This window comes from Thunnus thynnus, chromosome 4, assembly GCF_963924715.1.
Source record: "Thunnus thynnus chromosome 4, fThuThy2.1, whole genome shotgun sequence".
NCBI lineage: Eukaryota > Metazoa > Chordata > Actinopteri > Scombriformes > Scombridae > Thunnus > Thunnus thynnus.
In genome coordinates this window covers 9,958,205-9,975,816 of record NC_089520.1, presented here as the reverse complement: position 1 = coordinate 9,975,816, position 17,612 = coordinate 9,958,205, and the positions used below count along the sequence as shown (strand labels likewise).

The 17,612-nt window shown below is 41.0% G+C and overlaps 1 protein-coding gene across 4 annotated transcripts in view; it reads left to right on the top strand.

Moving 5' to 3' along the window:
- ephb2b (eph receptor B2b) overlaps positions 1–16,672 on the top strand; it is a 124,752-nt gene extending 108,080 nt beyond the window's left edge. The window contains exons 8-16 of one of the 4 annotated variants that reach the window (XM_067586511.1): positions 684–792; positions 2,357–2,421; positions 3,991–4,104; positions 4,275–4,522; positions 8,682–8,897; positions 9,440–9,589; positions 10,791–10,984; positions 11,885–12,040; positions 14,179–16,672. In XM_067586511.1, coding sequence (XP_067442612.1) covers positions 684–792; positions 2,357–2,421; positions 3,991–4,104; positions 4,275–4,522; positions 8,682–8,897; positions 9,440–9,589; positions 10,791–10,984; positions 11,885–12,040; positions 14,179–14,287 — 1,361 coding nt within the window. In that variant the 3' untranslated portion in view covers positions 14,288–16,672. Of the gene's footprint in view, positions 1–683; positions 793–2,353; positions 2,422–3,981; positions 4,105–4,274; positions 4,523–8,681; positions 8,898–9,439; positions 9,590–10,790; positions 10,985–11,884; positions 12,041–14,178 lie in introns of all 4 variants that reach the window. The other 3 variants (XM_067586509.1, XM_067586510.1, XM_067586508.1) reach the window with 3 other exon arrangements.
- Positions 16,673–17,612: the final 940 nt, after the last annotated feature.

Below are 17,612 nucleotides of genomic sequence, written 5' to 3'. Positions count from 1 at the left end.
TGTACAGCTCTGAAAATGTCCACAGTAATAGAATGTGAAGGGAAAACTAAGCAGAAGATGCAAAAAATGTCTTCAAAGAACAGTTAAACTACAGTTGGCACAATAAATTGTGTTTTTTGTTAAAGATTTTTACATTTATTCAATATATAATATAATATAACAAATGATTTCCCTTTCTGTGGTTAAAGAAGTTTTGTATCAGAGAGTACAATATACTATCCAGAAGTGGGTACAGCTCTGAGGAATTCACTAACCCATGTATCTGGCTGGAATCGTGAAGTCATGTGTCATTTGTAGTGCTCAAGAGAAGGATCTGGCTCTGGCCTCTGTGTGCTCATTCAGTAGGTGGATTCCCAATCTTGGCTGCCTAATCAGTCTGGGTCTCACCCAAACATGCTCTCTCTCCACACTTCACACACTTTCTGCCAGATGATTTGTCCATATCAGGCCTCTGAGCACATTCAGTGTGCTTTGGAAAACGGTCCATGCAGCCAGTCAAGATGCCAGGATGCTCATTGGTTCACCCAGCCGTATGTCTGTCTGTCACCCATTGCTCCCTCCATATGCAGTGGCTCAGATGTTAACCCATGTGTCTCAGCTTGTGACTGTGTGTGTGTGTGTGTGGTGTATGTGTGTCTGTGTCCTTGGCCATATGTTTATGGACGTGTTTCTTCTTTCTACAGAGGAATACAACACCAGCATTCAGGAGAAGCTACCTCTCATCATCGGCTCTGCAGCCGCTGGTCTGGTCTTCCTCATTGCTGTGGTCGTCATCATCATTGTCTGTAACCGGTGAGTCAGTCCTGTCCCAGTTTTCATAAAGCTGGCAAAGTGGACATGTCTCCTTGTTGTGTTTTTATTCATGAGGTCTGTCGATTTGATAAATGTGGGTTGTAGAGATAAAACCACCTGGGTTCAAAGATATTAATTCTTAATAAATTCCAGTCTTTCAGCAGCGGAAATAATATATAAAAGTCAACATTGCTAACATCATGAAGTTTTGTAGGTGCTCCTGCTCAGTGGGTATCAAATGTTTGTAACTCTGCCAAGGACTTCAGTTCCCACTGGGGCCACATATTAAAACTATAACTCAGTTCCTATAAGGTATTTTGGTTCACAGAAGTACAAGATTAATTTATGTCTATGTATTCAGCCAGCAGACTTCCCTCAATTTTTTTTGAATTTTAGATACACCACTTCACACACAATATATCACTATCTTGGATCATGACAGGCTACTGATGTAGGTCATGCTTTGGGAAAATGATAGTTTGGGATCATGGCCAAGACAAAATGAAAGAGTGCGTGACTGAGAGTTTTGACAACTGTTGGACAGTCAAAGAAATAAAAAAAGTATTGAACCCATCACTAAACTTCAGAAGATGTTTAAATATGTTTAATATTGTGAAGCTGCTCAGAAGTTATAACCTCAACTGAGAACAGCTCTAGCACATTAAATTGATAAAATAGAAAAAACATGGTGAAGCCAGTGTTGAATTAAAACTATCCCCATCTTCAAAAGGGTAAAATAACTTTAAAAAAATATACATATATGGCAGTTTTTAAAATGTGAAATGTTATTGTTCTATGCAAAAGATCTCACATTTACCTGGTTAAATCATGTAGTCAAAGTCATACAAATTTGTTTTGACCTCTCAGTGAAAAGTACTGCACTTCAATAATTGGTTTCTGTTTAATATTTTTCAATGCGACATTGCAGAAATACTGTATATGTATATGAAGATTCAGATTTGAAATTATAATTTTGATTAGATTTGTTTTAAATGTTTTGCATTTACTATATATATATATATATTTTTTTTTTTTTTTGTTTACTTTGAAGACGTTATTGCTGTCTGGTAGAGTCCAGGTCAAAATTCTCATTTGTATTCTTTTGTGATGTGTCCAAACTATCCCACAATGCATCACACAGTCCGCGTCATTAACCTTTCAGAATTAAAAAATGTTTGTATTCATGTGCTCGCCACAACTACCTACAAGGAATTTAAAATCATATTCCCCCTTTTTGTATAGATTTTAAACAAAGAAAATTTGTTACATGTCCCCTTACTTTTCAAAACGATGCATACAGCAGTTTCGTATCACTGCAGCTGCCCACCTGGAGTGCACTAGAAACAAAGACAACTTTGTGTGGTGTGACTGCATGGAAGGCTACATTTTTAATAAAATAAAAAAACTGGCTGCTTCTCTATCTATAAAGTCCTGTCTCCCCATGTGTGCTGAGGTGGTGTATCTTCAGCGTAGGTAGACCTGGGGGTGTTTGATCTGTGTCTCTGCCCCTCCCCGCTCCCTCTCTTTGAACCAGAGCTAGAGTTCTTTGTCTTTTCCCCAGGAGGCGTGGCTTTGACAGGGCTGACTCAGAATACACAGACAAACTGCAGCACTACACCAGCGGCCACAGTGAGTAAACCACCACCCCTCTCTGCCTGCGTGTGTTCCTCCTTCGGTGCCACGCACACCTGTCTCCATGACTACCATCTCACACAGTCATCTCCATGACTATCATTCAGCCCTCTGCTGCTTCACACACACCTGTCTCCATGGTTACCACCTTGCATGCTGGTGTCCTTGGCTACGGCCCAGCACAGCACCGCTTCACTTGCCCGTCCCCCACTTACGAGTAATCCTGCCTGTTGTTTAACTCTGCTCACTCGGAGTCTGGATTTAACCACATCAAAACCAGTGTTCAAGTGTGTGTTCTGTGCATCATCACATTTCATAGTTAACTAAATCCATTGTTGTGGAAATAGGTCAGTCTTCACTCACGTTAACTCCATTAGCATGCTAATGCCACATGAGTCATTTGCCATTGTTAAAAAATTCAAAAGGCTTGGTGAATGAATGGAATTTCTCAATGATTTTCTTTCTTCATACAGTACAGTAGCATACAGCTTAAATGACAATAACAGAAAAATAAATCTGTGAGAAAGAGCTGAGAAGTAATTTCACCAGGCCTCTGTCTTAGATATTGTGGCTAATCCGTTCTTCTCCTGCCTGATTAGAAAAACTCCAATCTATTTCCATTTTAAGTTTATGGTAATAGCTTTCTCAATATAATATGATCATGCTGTGCAAAGATGTCCGGTATGTAATTCAGTAAAGTGTGCCAGTGAGAGACTCGCGTATTTCACAGCTATTAACAGCAGAAGCCAATGTGTCCTGTGCGCATCCTGTCCTCACACCAGTTACAGTTCAGGCTTCTGCCCTGTTTTTTGGTGGTCTTTGCCATCATATGAGGGTGGTCTGTTGAACAGCGCTTCAGCTTAGGAAGAGTTTGAAGGGTTTTAGTAATGGGGGGTTTTGCCTGGTAAGATCCTCTCCATCTGTTCATCTCTGCAGCACATTTCTTCAGCGGGGTGTGCCAGGTTTTTAGGCAGCGTGCATGCTCTTCTAGCTCTGTATCAGGCCAGGCATGAGTTCAGTATCCATTCAAATAGCCTGAAGGCCTGATGTGGAGGTGAGAGCCGAATAATCGGATTTAAAACTTGGGACACTTAAGTCCCTGAACACTTAAAGGCCACCTTAAGCCAATTTACCTGGCATCAGGGCTTAGGAGAGCCAATTTATTTCTTGGAGTGGAGCTGAGCGATGCTGATATAGGGCCTGGGTTTCTCTCCTGAGTGTTAATGGCACTATGACTCACAGGAAATGATATATATATTAACCTGCCTTATCACCGCTAAGAGGACTGGAGGTACCATGTCCTTGCTGGCTGAATCGCTATACACCGTAGCCACAAGGCACTAGTCATAACCACTATTAGTAACTACATTAGCTCCTCCAGCTTTCCACATTTGTCGGCTGCTTGAATGTCATAGGAGAAATAGCATAATTGCACAGGAATGTGTGAATGCAGGGTGAATTGACTGTTAATGTGCCTGTATGCATTTGAATGTCTAGCCCACAGGAGTGTAAGCATGACAAGCAGAATATTATAGTCCCTCTTTCCTTTTTTCCAAGTGACTCCAGGAATGAAGATTTATATTGATCCGTTCACATATGAGGACCCCAACGAGGCTGTGAGGGAGTTTGCCAAGGAGATTGATATATCCTGTGTGAAGATTGAACAGGTCATTGGTGCAGGTAATGGAAAAATCCGACTGAAACGTGGATTGAATACAACACTGTAAAATAGCTTGGTTGTTAGTTGATTTCTAAATACAAATGGATGCAGAAATGCTGCTAGAGTTTAGTTGCCCATGTCGTTGTGAGTTTAATAGAACCACTGCGTTTCCCATGTAACCTCTTCACAGGAGAGTTTGGAGAAGTATGCAGCGGCAACCTGAAGCTCCCAGGTAAAAGGGAGATGTTTGTGGCGATAAAAACTCTGAAGTCTGGCTACACAGAAAAGCAAAGGCGGGACTTCCTCAGTGAGGCCAGCATCATGGGCCAGTTCGACCATCCTAACGTCATTCACCTGGAGGGCGTGGTCACTAAGAGCAGTCCTGTCATGATCATCACCGAGTTCATGGAGAATGGATCTCTGGACTCCTTCCTCAGAGTGAGCAACTACATTTTTATATCATTTTTGTTGTTTCTATGTCTCACCTAGAATAGTTAGGTAGTGCGTAGGGTCAAATGATTTGAGGGAAATATCTAATTTAATTTGCAGTTACTTTCTATAAATGTAACTGCAGGTCACTTGTATTGTTTCTGCATGAATAGAATCTGATACTGTACGTTAATGCAGTTGTTTGATTTCCACACAGGTTTCTTTAAACCAATCAGTCAGAGTAAAGTAAATTTGCCCGGTGTTCTATAGAAAAACTGACCAATTTAGCTCATATTTATTAAGAAATTACATTAGTGGTATATTTAACATTACTTAATCATATTAAAGTATGATCATGACAATCAACAGTAGCATTATAGTTACTGATTTCAGTTGCACAGTTGGCCAGTTATGGTAAGCCACACCAACAATGTTTTATTGACATCAAACTGATGACACCTAATGGTGCTAACACTGTAGCTGCTGGACGTTAACGTCAGCTTCACAGCTGCTTCACAGCCCCAAATAGAGGTCTCAATTGAGCGTTTTTACTGTGATAAGCTTAAAAAATGATATAATCATTTTAAAAGTTTAATGGGAGTTTCTGAGAACTCTGTCTGCCAGTGTTTACCTGCTAGATACCTGTGTGAAACTATACAAAAAGACTTGCCACTGTGTTGGTCTTTAATGAACAGTAAAAGATACAGTACAACACACTTCTTATCTTTTCACCAACATCAAAAATCACCTTTTCAATCATCTTTGGTAAATGTACAGACCCCACCATGCAGAGAGCACATTATTAACCAGAGAACAGCCAAAATTTCTTTTTTGTTGTTTGGCAAACTCAGAACTAACACTAATTAAATACAGTCTGTTGCTTGTCATTAAGGCTGTGAAATCAGCAGCTGTCAATATAAACTTTCTCCTAATCACAGCTCTTTATTCTTTTTGAAAATTTCACTCTTTTAAAAATAAAAAGAATTAATCATTCAGCTCTCGTAGTACATAACTTTGGTTATTTAGACACTATCTCTGGCAAAGAAGCATCTGTTGCACACAGACATACACATACTCACTTCAACTTCAACTTAGGTTTGATTAAAGTGCACATCACTGGAAAAGTTAAAAACATGTGACTTCACATGTAAAAATACACATACACACACACAAGCAGAGTCCCTAACATACAGGACATAATGTTAATATCACAACAGGATTGATGTTATGAAATTAAATATAAGCAACAGAACAGAACTCTCCTGCATGCACAGTAATCTCAATACAAGTGAACATTAGTTGTTTTGTTCACTTTTACTCACTTTTGTTAAGTTCAAATAGTGTTCACAGTCAGTGTTCTCATCTCTATGCAGTCGCTCTACAATTCAGTCAGTCTTTTTTATGATTACCTACAGAATATTAGGATCTTGCTTGTTACTGAGTCCAGGAGATGTATTGCTCTTTGATGTTTGCCTTGCTTTTGTTTTGTATTCACTCCACATTTACTCCACTGCTGATTATGCAGTGCTGTCTTTGAATGCATATAGGAATTACACAACCCCCCCCCCCCCCTCCCTCCGGCTCCCTGACAAGAAATATGCAGTGCTCACAAGTTCATGGAATTTTTAATTTTCATAATCAAACCAGAGAAGGATATAACAGAGAACCGTCCATGGCCCCTCATTTATGACCTGCATAAATAATTCAAATACTTTGCAAGACTTAAAATGAGATGTCCGATGTTTAAAAATGAAGTTGGCTACGTGATGAAATGTCACGCAGCCCTTCAGCATCTGTCTAGGGATGTTAGTGAAATAAAAACATGTTTTCAGCTAATATCGCTCTTTTTGTATGCTTTCATCCACCCTAATTACTTTGCATTTTTGGAATGAGCAGAAAAGGAAATTCTCTGATTTGTGGAAATTGGGGATATATGATGTCTGCTAAGAGAAGGCTTATTTTTAGTAAAACTTTTAAGTGATGGGAACTCTCTATTTGAGGTGACACAGAAAGAATGTCAGTGTAAGTAAAGTAAGAATACTAGATTATAATTTAGTCATTACCTTTCCCAAAGTAAAAAAGTCTGTTGTGCTTTGTTAGACAATACAAAAGCATCACAAAGTTGTTGTTTTGGGATACAAATGTGTAGTAAATTATGCATGCAGTAAGTAATAACTATTTAATTCCATGTAAATTAATTGAAGATGCATTATTAAATTGCTTGAAAATATTCTCCACTTTTTAAACAATATCATCTCCACCAGTTTAATACTGTAACAACACTGAGACAATTTAAGCTTGCTATTGCAAAACTATATCAAAATTATCCTCAAGAAAAAGACACATGCAAGCTTCGGTCAGCGCACTATTCAGACTGAGTTTGGAGTCTTTATTTGCATTCTGCCTCTGACCTCTAAGACACAAAGCATCAGCTGTTTTTGGAATTTGATCTTGCGGTGAAGGGTGTTTGTGTGTATGTAGATGTTTGCTAAACATATTTGACAGCACATTGTATTCAAAACAACAGGGAACCTCTGCGGCACCTCACGGTGACAGTTTATGACAACAATTGCTGACAGTGTCAAAGCCTCTGAACATGGTTTGTGTCTTCTCTGAGGTGATTGCTGAGTGGTTGTTTAAAATGGTCACTGCAGTTTGTACTCAGCTGCTGGTGAAGGATTGTCTGCTCTGCTGCTCCTGCAGAAAAACCTGCAAGGTGGAGAGAGCGAGGGAGTAGAGAGGACAGATTAAACAGAGCCGACTGGTATCTGGATTCAACCATAAGCAGAGAAAGTAAAGAGAATGAAAGTCTTTGATTTAAAATATTATTTTCACATAAATCACACTGGACCTTGAGTTAAACATTTCTACAAATTCCTGGATACTTTTTCCAGCTAACCCGACCCCAAAGACTTTGGAGGAATCTTTCCAATTAAAGTATATGCAAACACAGCACACAGATTAGGTGGCAATGTGTATTTGTGAGAAAGGTTTCATGAATAATGCATTCTGCTTAATTGCTGTGGTACACGAGGAGGAGCAGCTTGACGTGAGGAGAAGCATCCGCTTGGCTAATGAGCAGCAAAGTGTTTTGAAAGAGAAATAGGGTAGTGGAGCAGTCATGCAGACAGTTAATATGGCTGTGCTCAGGGCCCTGCTTGCCTGCCCTTCCAATTCCCTCTCTTGGTCTTTCCGTCTGTCCACACCCAGCCCTGCACTCCCATGCGCCATTCTCTGGAATCTTCTGTTCTCCGGGCGTCGTGGTGGGTGGTGGAGAGAGTGCAGGTGTGCGCAGTTGGAGGCACAGCTGCACCACTGCTCCAGACGCTCCCCATGCATGGGGTAAAGCCCTTTACCAAACCGTGGAGGGGAACAGCTGTAGACAGCCAGCTAGACCCAGCTTAGCCTGGCCCAGCCCTGCACAGACCATTTGAGCACAACCCAAACCTCTCTGTTAGTGTCCTGCAGGGCTTTTTCAGAGAAACTGATACTTCAAAGTAACTTTTCTACATGAAATTCATATGGGTTGGGTTTCAAGTAGATCTGAAATTAAATAATCATGATAATAATGATGATAATTGGGATTTGACTAAAATGAGTCAAGTGTGAAGTGTGAATCAGTTTTGTAACATTGTTAATATGGGGCGCATGGATGATGAGTTCCACCAACCAACAATTGCAAGAGAGAAAATCATAGAATATTACTGAGTGAAACAAAAACCTTTTTAGTCCCTATTTGTAGAATTTTAATGTGATTATAGCATCTTTCAAATTCTGATTGCAGAAGGTTTTGTTTGTAGAAAAATGAGACAATCCCTAACAAAACTGTTGCTTTCAGCCCTTCAGCCCGGTCTTTTTTTACATCCTAACACTAATGCAGCACACTAACAAAGAAATATCGGAAGGTCTAGATAAGAAAGGGCAAGGTTGATGCAAAGCAGAAGAATAATCAACAAGCCCCAAAAACCCACATTTGATAGTCAAATCAAATAATGGAGTCCATTATCTTTTTGGATCTTTGGAAATTAGAATATTAAAATCCATCCTGATGGCATGAGAAAGTACTGAGGGTCGATTATTGTCAGGTGACCCAGAGTTTCTAGGAACGCCTCCTATTTCTGAACCACTCCATGCACTTATATCATAACACAATATGTCTGTTTTACAGCAAAATGATGGGCAGTTTACTGTGATCCAACTTGTTGGTATGCTACGAGGCATCGCTTCAGGGATGAAGTACCTCGCCGACATGAACTACGTGCACCGCGACCTTGCTGCCCGCAACATCCTGGTCAACAGCAACCTCGTGTGCAAGGTGTCGGACTTCGGCCTCTCGCGCTTCCTGGAGGATGATACATCAGATCCCACCTACACTAGTGCCCTGGTGAGAAACCTTCAAATCCTCCTCACAACACACAGTGAGACTCACTCAGTAAATGTGGGTCAGTCTTCACAGATAAACGATTTTTACATTTGTAGAGAGCAATATTGGGTATAATTGGGAAAAGTTTTTACCATACATGGATAAATAAATGCTAGAAAGTTTTATATAGTTTAGCTTAAGTGAGTTTAATATGTTATTTTGTGAGTGAGAACTTGCCCAACACTATCTGAGCTGCCAGGTCGATAATCCAATTCTTCGAAGGTTTTATTTAACCTAGGTCTGACGTACACACTGCACTGCACTCCCACACTCTTCTCCCTATCAAGACAAACATCACCCCTTCACCTGTTCTTCCCTTCCTCCTCATCCAGTATTTCATATACCACACTTCACTCCCAGGGGTTTTGTGATATCCACCTCCCAGTTTGGATTACCGTCTGCATTGTTGCAGTGAACGTTGTTTCTCTCCGGAGCCAGGACACTGTGACGGTTAGGTTTCGGTCTCGCTTCCCTCACTGAGGTTGTGCCCTTTGTTTTCACAGGGAGGGAAGATCCCTATCCGATGGACTGCCCCTGAAGCTATCCAGTACAGGAAGTTCACCTCTGCTAGTGATGTGTGGAGCTACGGGATCGTCATGTGGGAAGTCATGTCCTACGGAGAGAGGCCTTACTGGGACATGACTAATCAAGATGTATGTATTTAACTGGTCTATAGTCATTATTGTAATTGCTTTTTGTTTTTTGTAATTTTCGTTCTCAAGCATCTTGCTTTTGAAACAGTGCGTCACTATACACGGTCACTTTTACTTCAAGAGTTTCATTACAGCCTCAAACCCCTCAGAGATACATTTTGTCATTGTATCTGCTTTCCCTTAGCTAAACAGCGGCTTTCACACATGGGTTTTATATGAAAATTCCCCCACACTCACCACAGAGACATAATCAGATCATTTGAAATGCACGGCAGTGCTCAGTGGACAAATTCTGCTCTTGACTGGAGCCTCCATTTCCTATCTCCCTCTGGGTAGCGGAGGAGAGAGCAAATTATGGGGAGAGAGATAATGAAAATAGTTTCAAATTGAAAGTGAGAACACTAATGTGCTAAGAGGGACTGAGGACCTCAACGGTTATCTTATTAGCAGCTCCAGATAGTGTTTCTGCTCCATCGGGGTCCTCGTTTGGGGGTCTCATGAATGAGATTAATCTGGGTCTGAATGGAGCTCCTTTAATGGCCCTGATAATGAGCAGGGGATTGTGCGTCCTCGTCACAAGTGTCCTCCAGGTTGTTCCACTCTGTTAACCGTGCACCACCTCTGTGTGCCCCCCGACCAGCATCATCACTGGCCTAAGTCAGGGATATCTTTAAAGTGGCTTTATGGAGAGAGAGTGTTAAATACTTTGTAAAAGCCAGAAATGAGGTCACCGCTGGCAGAGTTCAGGTGGAAATGTGAAGTTGTTGGCATAAGGTTTATGTTCTCAATGACCTAAGTGGTGTTTAACAACTCTTCACATGCAGAACTAATGTGGTGATTTGTACACAAATATATCTTTATACATTTATTTTTAAGCAATAACTATAATTGAACAGATTTGACTGGTAGGCGATAACACACAGTAATGGCTACAACAGTTGTTGTCACCACATGGTGAGAGGCACAGATGCTCTTGTTATGTGTTCATCAGAGGAGACAGCAGTAATGCCAATATTTACTTCATATCAGTGAGATGATGTGAAAGTCATCACAGTTGAGGATATCATCCAAAAACTCAGTAACCAACATGTACTCATGACATCTATACATCGGATCATACGCTATCCTTTTTCCATCAATCCACTTCCTCTTTTTTTAGAACTTCATAGCAACCCTTAAAGATCTGTGTCTCCCCCTGCAGGTCATCAATGCCATAGAGCAGGATTACCGACTGCCCCCACCCATGGACTGTCCCAGCGCGCTGCACCAGCTAATGTTGGACTGCTGGCAGAAGGACCGCAACAACCGGCCCAAGTTCAGCCAGATCGTCAACAACCTCGACAAGATGATCCGTAATCCCAACACGCTAAAGGCCATGACCCCGTTATCTTCAGGGTGAGTGGTAGGAGGGATGATCAGATTTGTTGTATGTGATTTGCTTGTTTGCAGTGTCTTTCAGTCAGTTAAACTCGTAGTCATAATATATGGTAGTCTGGTGTTAAATCTGTCTTTTCCATCTCTGTGTTCTGTCTTTCACTGTCTGTGCGGTATCTGCATGTGTGTTTTATCAATGCATCTATGCGGTATCAGCGTATCATCTCTGTAGGCATCCCACAAGACAGACCTTTGGTTTTAGCGTCATTTCACATTGATGTGGATAACATCTAGGACAATATAATGCATCTGATTTTCTCTCTACGTCAAGGCTTTCCGCTTTCTAACAGGAAATTCATGCTCCTTCTTCAGTGCCATCCGTGGCACAGTTCACTTTTGCCGAACACAGTGTCTCTTGTTTCTCCTGGCGCCGAGCGGTTATGTAAATTAAAGCCTTTTGGTTTGATAGATCAAATCCTTCCCACGAATGCTTTAGGCGAGTCCTGGATTGAAGCAGTTGTGCAATTTTCAAAACAAAACATTTTGAAGCGTTTCTGCTCTGGGTGTTAGTTTCCTTTGAGAGCCAGGGTTTACTGATTTCCATTATCCCCGTCTGTACTTTCATTTGTGGTGGAGTGCAGAACCGAGGGCCAGATTTTCCACAGACACTGAGTGGATATATTGGCTCCCTGAAGCCTATCACTTCATTTGGAAAATACACTTTATGAGAGATCAGTTTGGAAAATATTGGTTCATGGATAAGGGCAGTAGGCTTCTCTGAAGTTCTGTCTAGCCTTTTGAAAATGTAATGTAATAATTCATGTTTGAATCACACACAGGTGGTCTGTACTGGCTATGATGTTACAACTGTCTCTTTGTATTATCATTATTCTTAATGAATCCTGCTTGTGTCCCCCTCAGTGTTCATCTCCCTCTCCTGGACCGCAGCATCCCAGACTTCTCCAGCTTCAGCACTGTGGACGAGTGGCTGGATGCCATCAAGATGGGCCAGTACAAAGACAACTTTGCCAACGCCGACTTTTCCACTTTTGATGTGGTGTCCCAGATGACCATGGAGTAAGTGCTGATTATTCTTGTCATTCTGGGTCTGATAAGCAAACCTGAACAAGCACCAGACTCTGCCTCTGGCTCGTTATAAAAGACGCTAGCTGCACTGTATGCAATTAGCAGATCATAATATTTCAGTTGCTGAGCAGTGAGCACAATAGCTTGAAGCCATAACAGTGCCCTTTATTCTCTGCCATGTGTTTAGCAGACCTCTCTTTGACCTCCATTTACCTACTGAGAAGAAACATTGGAATATGGTGTTGATTAGCCAAAGAAATTAGAAAAAAATCATCCTACCATGCAAGATATAATCATGTTAAGAATGCCACCTGTAGCGCAAAAGATAAAAATAATTTCCTGTCTATCACAAGTTAGAGATTAAACCACAGAGATCTTTAATTTGTTTGAACAAAACAGGTGGTTGTGTGTAATCTAATAAGTATGATTACTGTTTATAATAGCGCCTAGTCCTACCTTTTTTCTCCAGCCAGCGCGGAGACGGTGAGGGAGTTCAGACGCACGTTCTAGTTCATACAAACAAACAAATTCCTCACAGCGTTTTATAATCCACAACAAAAGAAATAGGAACTACTGTCCTTGTAAATATAACTGAAAAGCAGCAATAAGCTTCACAGTAGATGCCGGTGTGTGAGAATCAGTCTAGATGTGAGTTCAAAGTAGCAGTGTAATCCTACAAAAGCTTTATAATAATATTCTTCTTCATTTCTTTCTTTATTCTTTTTTTTTTTTATTCCTATGTGACCAACAGGTTCTTGGTCTAACAAAACTTTACTTGGCTCAGGAATCAATGGTGGTCAAGAAACTGTTTGCTGCCGTCCTCATTCAGGCTTCCTATTCTAAATCCCTCCCTCATGTAGGCCTTACTTCCTTTTAATAAGGGTTCACTATCCTGTGGGCGTCACTGAGTAGCCTAACTAGCAGGGGCCGACAATACAAAGTGTTTCCCCTATAATTGTACAGGCCTGGCAAGAACCCCCACCAGGCCAAAATAATCTTTCTTTTAATGCCAAAAAAGCCAAATATCCATTCATTTGGGGGCATCTCTGTGCAGCACTGTCCCGAAATGTGAGTCAACCTCTGTGTCATTGCCTGGGAAACTCTGAGTAGCGTAGCTCCTTTTAAGGATTAGGGCAGTGCGTCATGTGTGTGCGTAGCGAGTGAGTGGTTGAGCGAGTGCGAGCAGCAGGAAAAGGTTAGCAGTAAGTTGTCAGTCTGGCAGTAAATTTACACTATAGGCTACAATGTGTCAGTTAATAAATGCTGCAGCTTCTCTAGACAAAGAAAAGTCACATCTGTTGTTTCCCCAACAGCTGGAAAAGTGAGGGGGGTTAGCCCCGAAGTTAGCAACAATGGGTTAGCCTAACCTGACAACGCTAAACAGAAAAACAGAAAACAGAGAAATGTGTGGCTGCTGAGTCCCAAAGGCTGCCACCTCCACCCCAGAGGAACATAGGAGAAGCACTGATGCATATAACAAACTGAATAAACATACTGAATTGGCTCTAACACTGTTGAGATTCAGCATTAGGAGAGAGGAAATTAATTGTTTCATGGATAAGATTCTGTGCAACAAGATTGAATAAGTGTAGTTTCCATGAGCTGATGCCACTGCCTTCTTATAAAGAGCAACATGCTGTTTATTTTCACGCTTTGTTTGTAACAATTTGACTTCTGCGATTAATATTGTCTGTAAAAGACTTGGGTTCTGTGAATATTGTGAATTTGAAATTCACAGCATTCGTTTTGTATGAGATGGGTGGGGTTTACCACAGAAATCAGGAAGTTCGTCACAGAAAAACACACCAAACTGGCATTCAAGCATTTTTCTGTGATTATATAAGCTTTCTGGTCTTCAAGATTGATGAAGACGCAGCTGTTTCTCAGCAAAATGATCCATGCATGTGTTGCTTACTGTCATCTGTTTTATATATCCTCCCTACTGTTTTCTGCTTCTATATGTTATAATGCGACAAAGGGTTTTTATGCTTTTATTTCCAATTTCTTACTTTTAACCAATGCCATGCCATCATTTTTAATGCATTTTAGATAGATAGGCAGATGGATTCTGAGAGAGTGTTCGTCTGTGGTAACGTCAGTCTAACATCTGCTTCTGCCTCTCATCGCAGTGACATCCTGAGGGTTGGTGTGACGTTAGCAGGCCATCAAAAGAAGATCCTCAACAGCGTCCAGATGATGCGGGCACAGATGAACCAGATCCAGTCAGTGGAGGTTTGACCCTCCCGAGCAGAGCAGAGGGAAAAAAAAAAAAGACGGTCAGGATGCAGGGCTCTGGGTGCGGAGGATGGAGTGGATGTTTTTTCGCGTGACAGTGTGTCTGGTCTTCCCACCAGACTACCATTCATCCCCCGTTCCCCTCTCCACTTCCCTCTCTCTTCCTCTTGTCCCCTCACCCTAACTCTCCCTCCATCCTTGGGATCAGCTATGGAGAGTTCTGGAAACAAAGTCCATGTAATGAGGCATCAGACGGCCCACAGCCGACCCACTTTTGGAGCCAGAAACATGGGAGGTTAGAAGTGACTAGCAACACATTTTTCAATCTTCCACCAATTTTCATTTGATGCTGAACATTTATTTTTTTGGTTTGTTTGTTCTGATAATTTTGTAAAGAATTTTTTTAAAGAAAAAAAAAAGAAAAACTGAGAAAAGGCAAGGAGTTTATCTAAATTTATAGATGATATAAGGTTGTACACTAGACGAACTGAGTAGGAAAGCTACCCTTTAAAAGGGCAAAAAAAAAAAAAAAAGAAAACAAGGAAGAGTTGAGGAGACGAGCCCATCCTCAACAAGGTGTGGATATTGTCTTTGTCGTTTTTAATTTTGAACATTATGAGGAAACACAGTGTACTCTGTGGCCTTTTTTGAAAGGCAAACTGCAGAGGAGACTGAAGGACCCGACTTGCACTCCCAACTGTTTCACCAGGAGAGAAAAATAAAATAAAAAACCATGAAATGGTTTTGGCATAGACTGATGTCAAAAACATTCAGACTGACAATTCACACCAAGAAATCAACACTCAAGAAAAAAAACAAACTTTTTTTTTTTTTCTCATTGCAAGTAATTTTCTATATTGTGTGAAATTTTTGTGATGAAGATTCCCTCTCACCATGCTTCCTCTCACTATAGACAAATGATTATTTTGTTTCCACAGTGAAATATTCACAGCCTGCCAAATAGAACTCTTCCCTTCTTGCACCGCAGTCATGATCCTGTACTGTACATATCAGATGCACTCGACCTGCCGTAACGTGATGACTCAGAAACAATTACTCAGTTCAGAAGCAGAAGAATTGACTACAGGGAGGATTTCCTTATTTTGTGGAGAAAAAAAAAAAAAGCTTGGGGAAAAATAAAAAACGTAAACCAACTTCCCACTCAGATTCAGACAAGAAGAAACAGGTTCTACTGTTTACATCATCGTGCACATACAGACAGAATCTCCTGCGATAGCATCGTCCCTCATATTATTCATCTCCAATGCCGTCTGTGCATACGTGCGCATGTTGCACACGCATACCACGTGCACAAAGCAGTCGCTCCTGAAGCGTCGGGTCTCGTGTTTGATAGCATGCTGAGTGAGTGGTTAATTTCACAGTGCTTTGATTTGCTGCAATTACTAGAAGTCTGTTTGGTAAGAGCTTGGATTTGACACACGTTACGGAGTATAATGTGGCTGCATTATATTCTGTGTTTCTTCTTCTTCCAGTTTTCCTTTTGAAAAAACATTTTTATGTTTAAAGTATTAAAGTTTTGATACCACACTTACTTTACACACGCAGTCATGAATAGGCTTTACAATCAGGCGTTTGTTGAATTGAAAACAAAAATGCAATGTGTTATATTATTGCAATTTCTGTATGGATATTATTGAATTGTTATTATTATTACTTTTAGATTTTTTTCTGCACTGAGTCTACTGTTTGACTCCAACAAACACTCTGGATCTTCCATCAATGCTTTGATTTTTTTTTTTTTTTTCTTTTTGAAACATGAATCATGTTGGTGCACAAAACCATGTAGATAAACAGCATTTTTCTGTAACAGGTTTTGATTTCATCTTATAGACGGTATATACATTTATTGTATGGTTTCCTGTGAAAAACACTGTCTCATGAGTACAGAGCTGTCAATCATTGTTTGTGTTGTCGTCGGTAACCTGGTGTAAAGGTGATGGGGGAGGGGTGGGGGATGGAGTTTGTAGCAATGTTGTGATTCCCCGGAGAATCAGGCAGGAGTTCATGTATACAGCCAGAAAATGATATCAGCAGTGCAGAGCTCCTACTGGGCTCCGCTCCGAGACCTGACAGCCAGACATGAGTGTCCAGCTGTGAGCCATCGGTCAGATGTGTCCGGTCACAGCGGGGCGGCCGCACCCCGATCACAGCCACTCTGTCCAGGCACTGATTCCCTCTCTCTTTCCCTTGATCACATACATGCCTGTCAGCCACCTGTCTGCCGCTCCCACTGATCTCCACACAGTCGGCTTTCAGCAGTTGTCTGGTCTTGTCTTGGAGAGTTTAAAGACATCAACAGCGGTGGGCAAACTGACACTCATCAGTGGGGCAGTTGTTTTATGTCTTGTCCTGATGCTGCATGCCACTGAGTATGTGAAGAAAAAAAAAAATTCCTCCAGATTGGACAATGCTTCCATGTTCGCTTGTACCAAATCCTCACATCATTACGTGAGTTTTTGTGGCGTCACTACACAGCTTTAGCACCAAAGCCCCGGTTAGAAAATGTTGGAAACTTCAAGTTTCCGAACCCCTGTGATCCTACCTGTCATTATCCCTGGCTGCCCAGAGAATTTAGGGCCAGGAGTGGAAGGATTTTTATTCTCTTTCTGCTCTATAATCCTCTCCTTGGTTATTTTCATCTGCAGTGCAACACATCAGAACGAATATCTCCTTGGAAGCTTTTATAACATATGAAACTGGAGGAGGAGAATCATGAGCTGTTAGTCATAACTGCAAAAAGCGAGTGAGAAGGGATGCTGTGACCTAAATGCCACTGATGCCAACATGCAGTTTGCTTTTTCAACCGAGCTTTAGACTGTCTTCCTTTTCCATTTCTCAATACTTACCAGCTCATCAGTTTTATTTAGTGAGGCTGTATGCCTTTGCATGGTACGGCAAATATTCCGTCATCAGGAAAAATACTTAATGTTGTTCAAGCAATGAATCTAAAGTATACACAAGGCTGGGGAGTTTTTTGCTCCAGCCCCATTAAAGCTCATTCAGATGCTTCAACATCGACGCTGCCAAGACTTTGAGTTATTAATCAAGCAATTATCCCTGAACTATGGTTCAAGGAACTACTAACCCTTCAGAAGGAGTTAGACAAAAAGCATTCTCTTCGTGGCAAGACCGTATGCAGCGTAAAATCAGCTTCAGCACTATTCTACGTCTAGAAGTAAGTACGTCTGCCCTTAAAGGTTTTGTTTTCCATTTCATCTCAAGGAGTTTAAGAAGACCTTTTGGTTGAATGTGGAGTGTTTGAAAGCACTGCATGAAGTATTTATGTATCTTATGATTTTGATGGCAC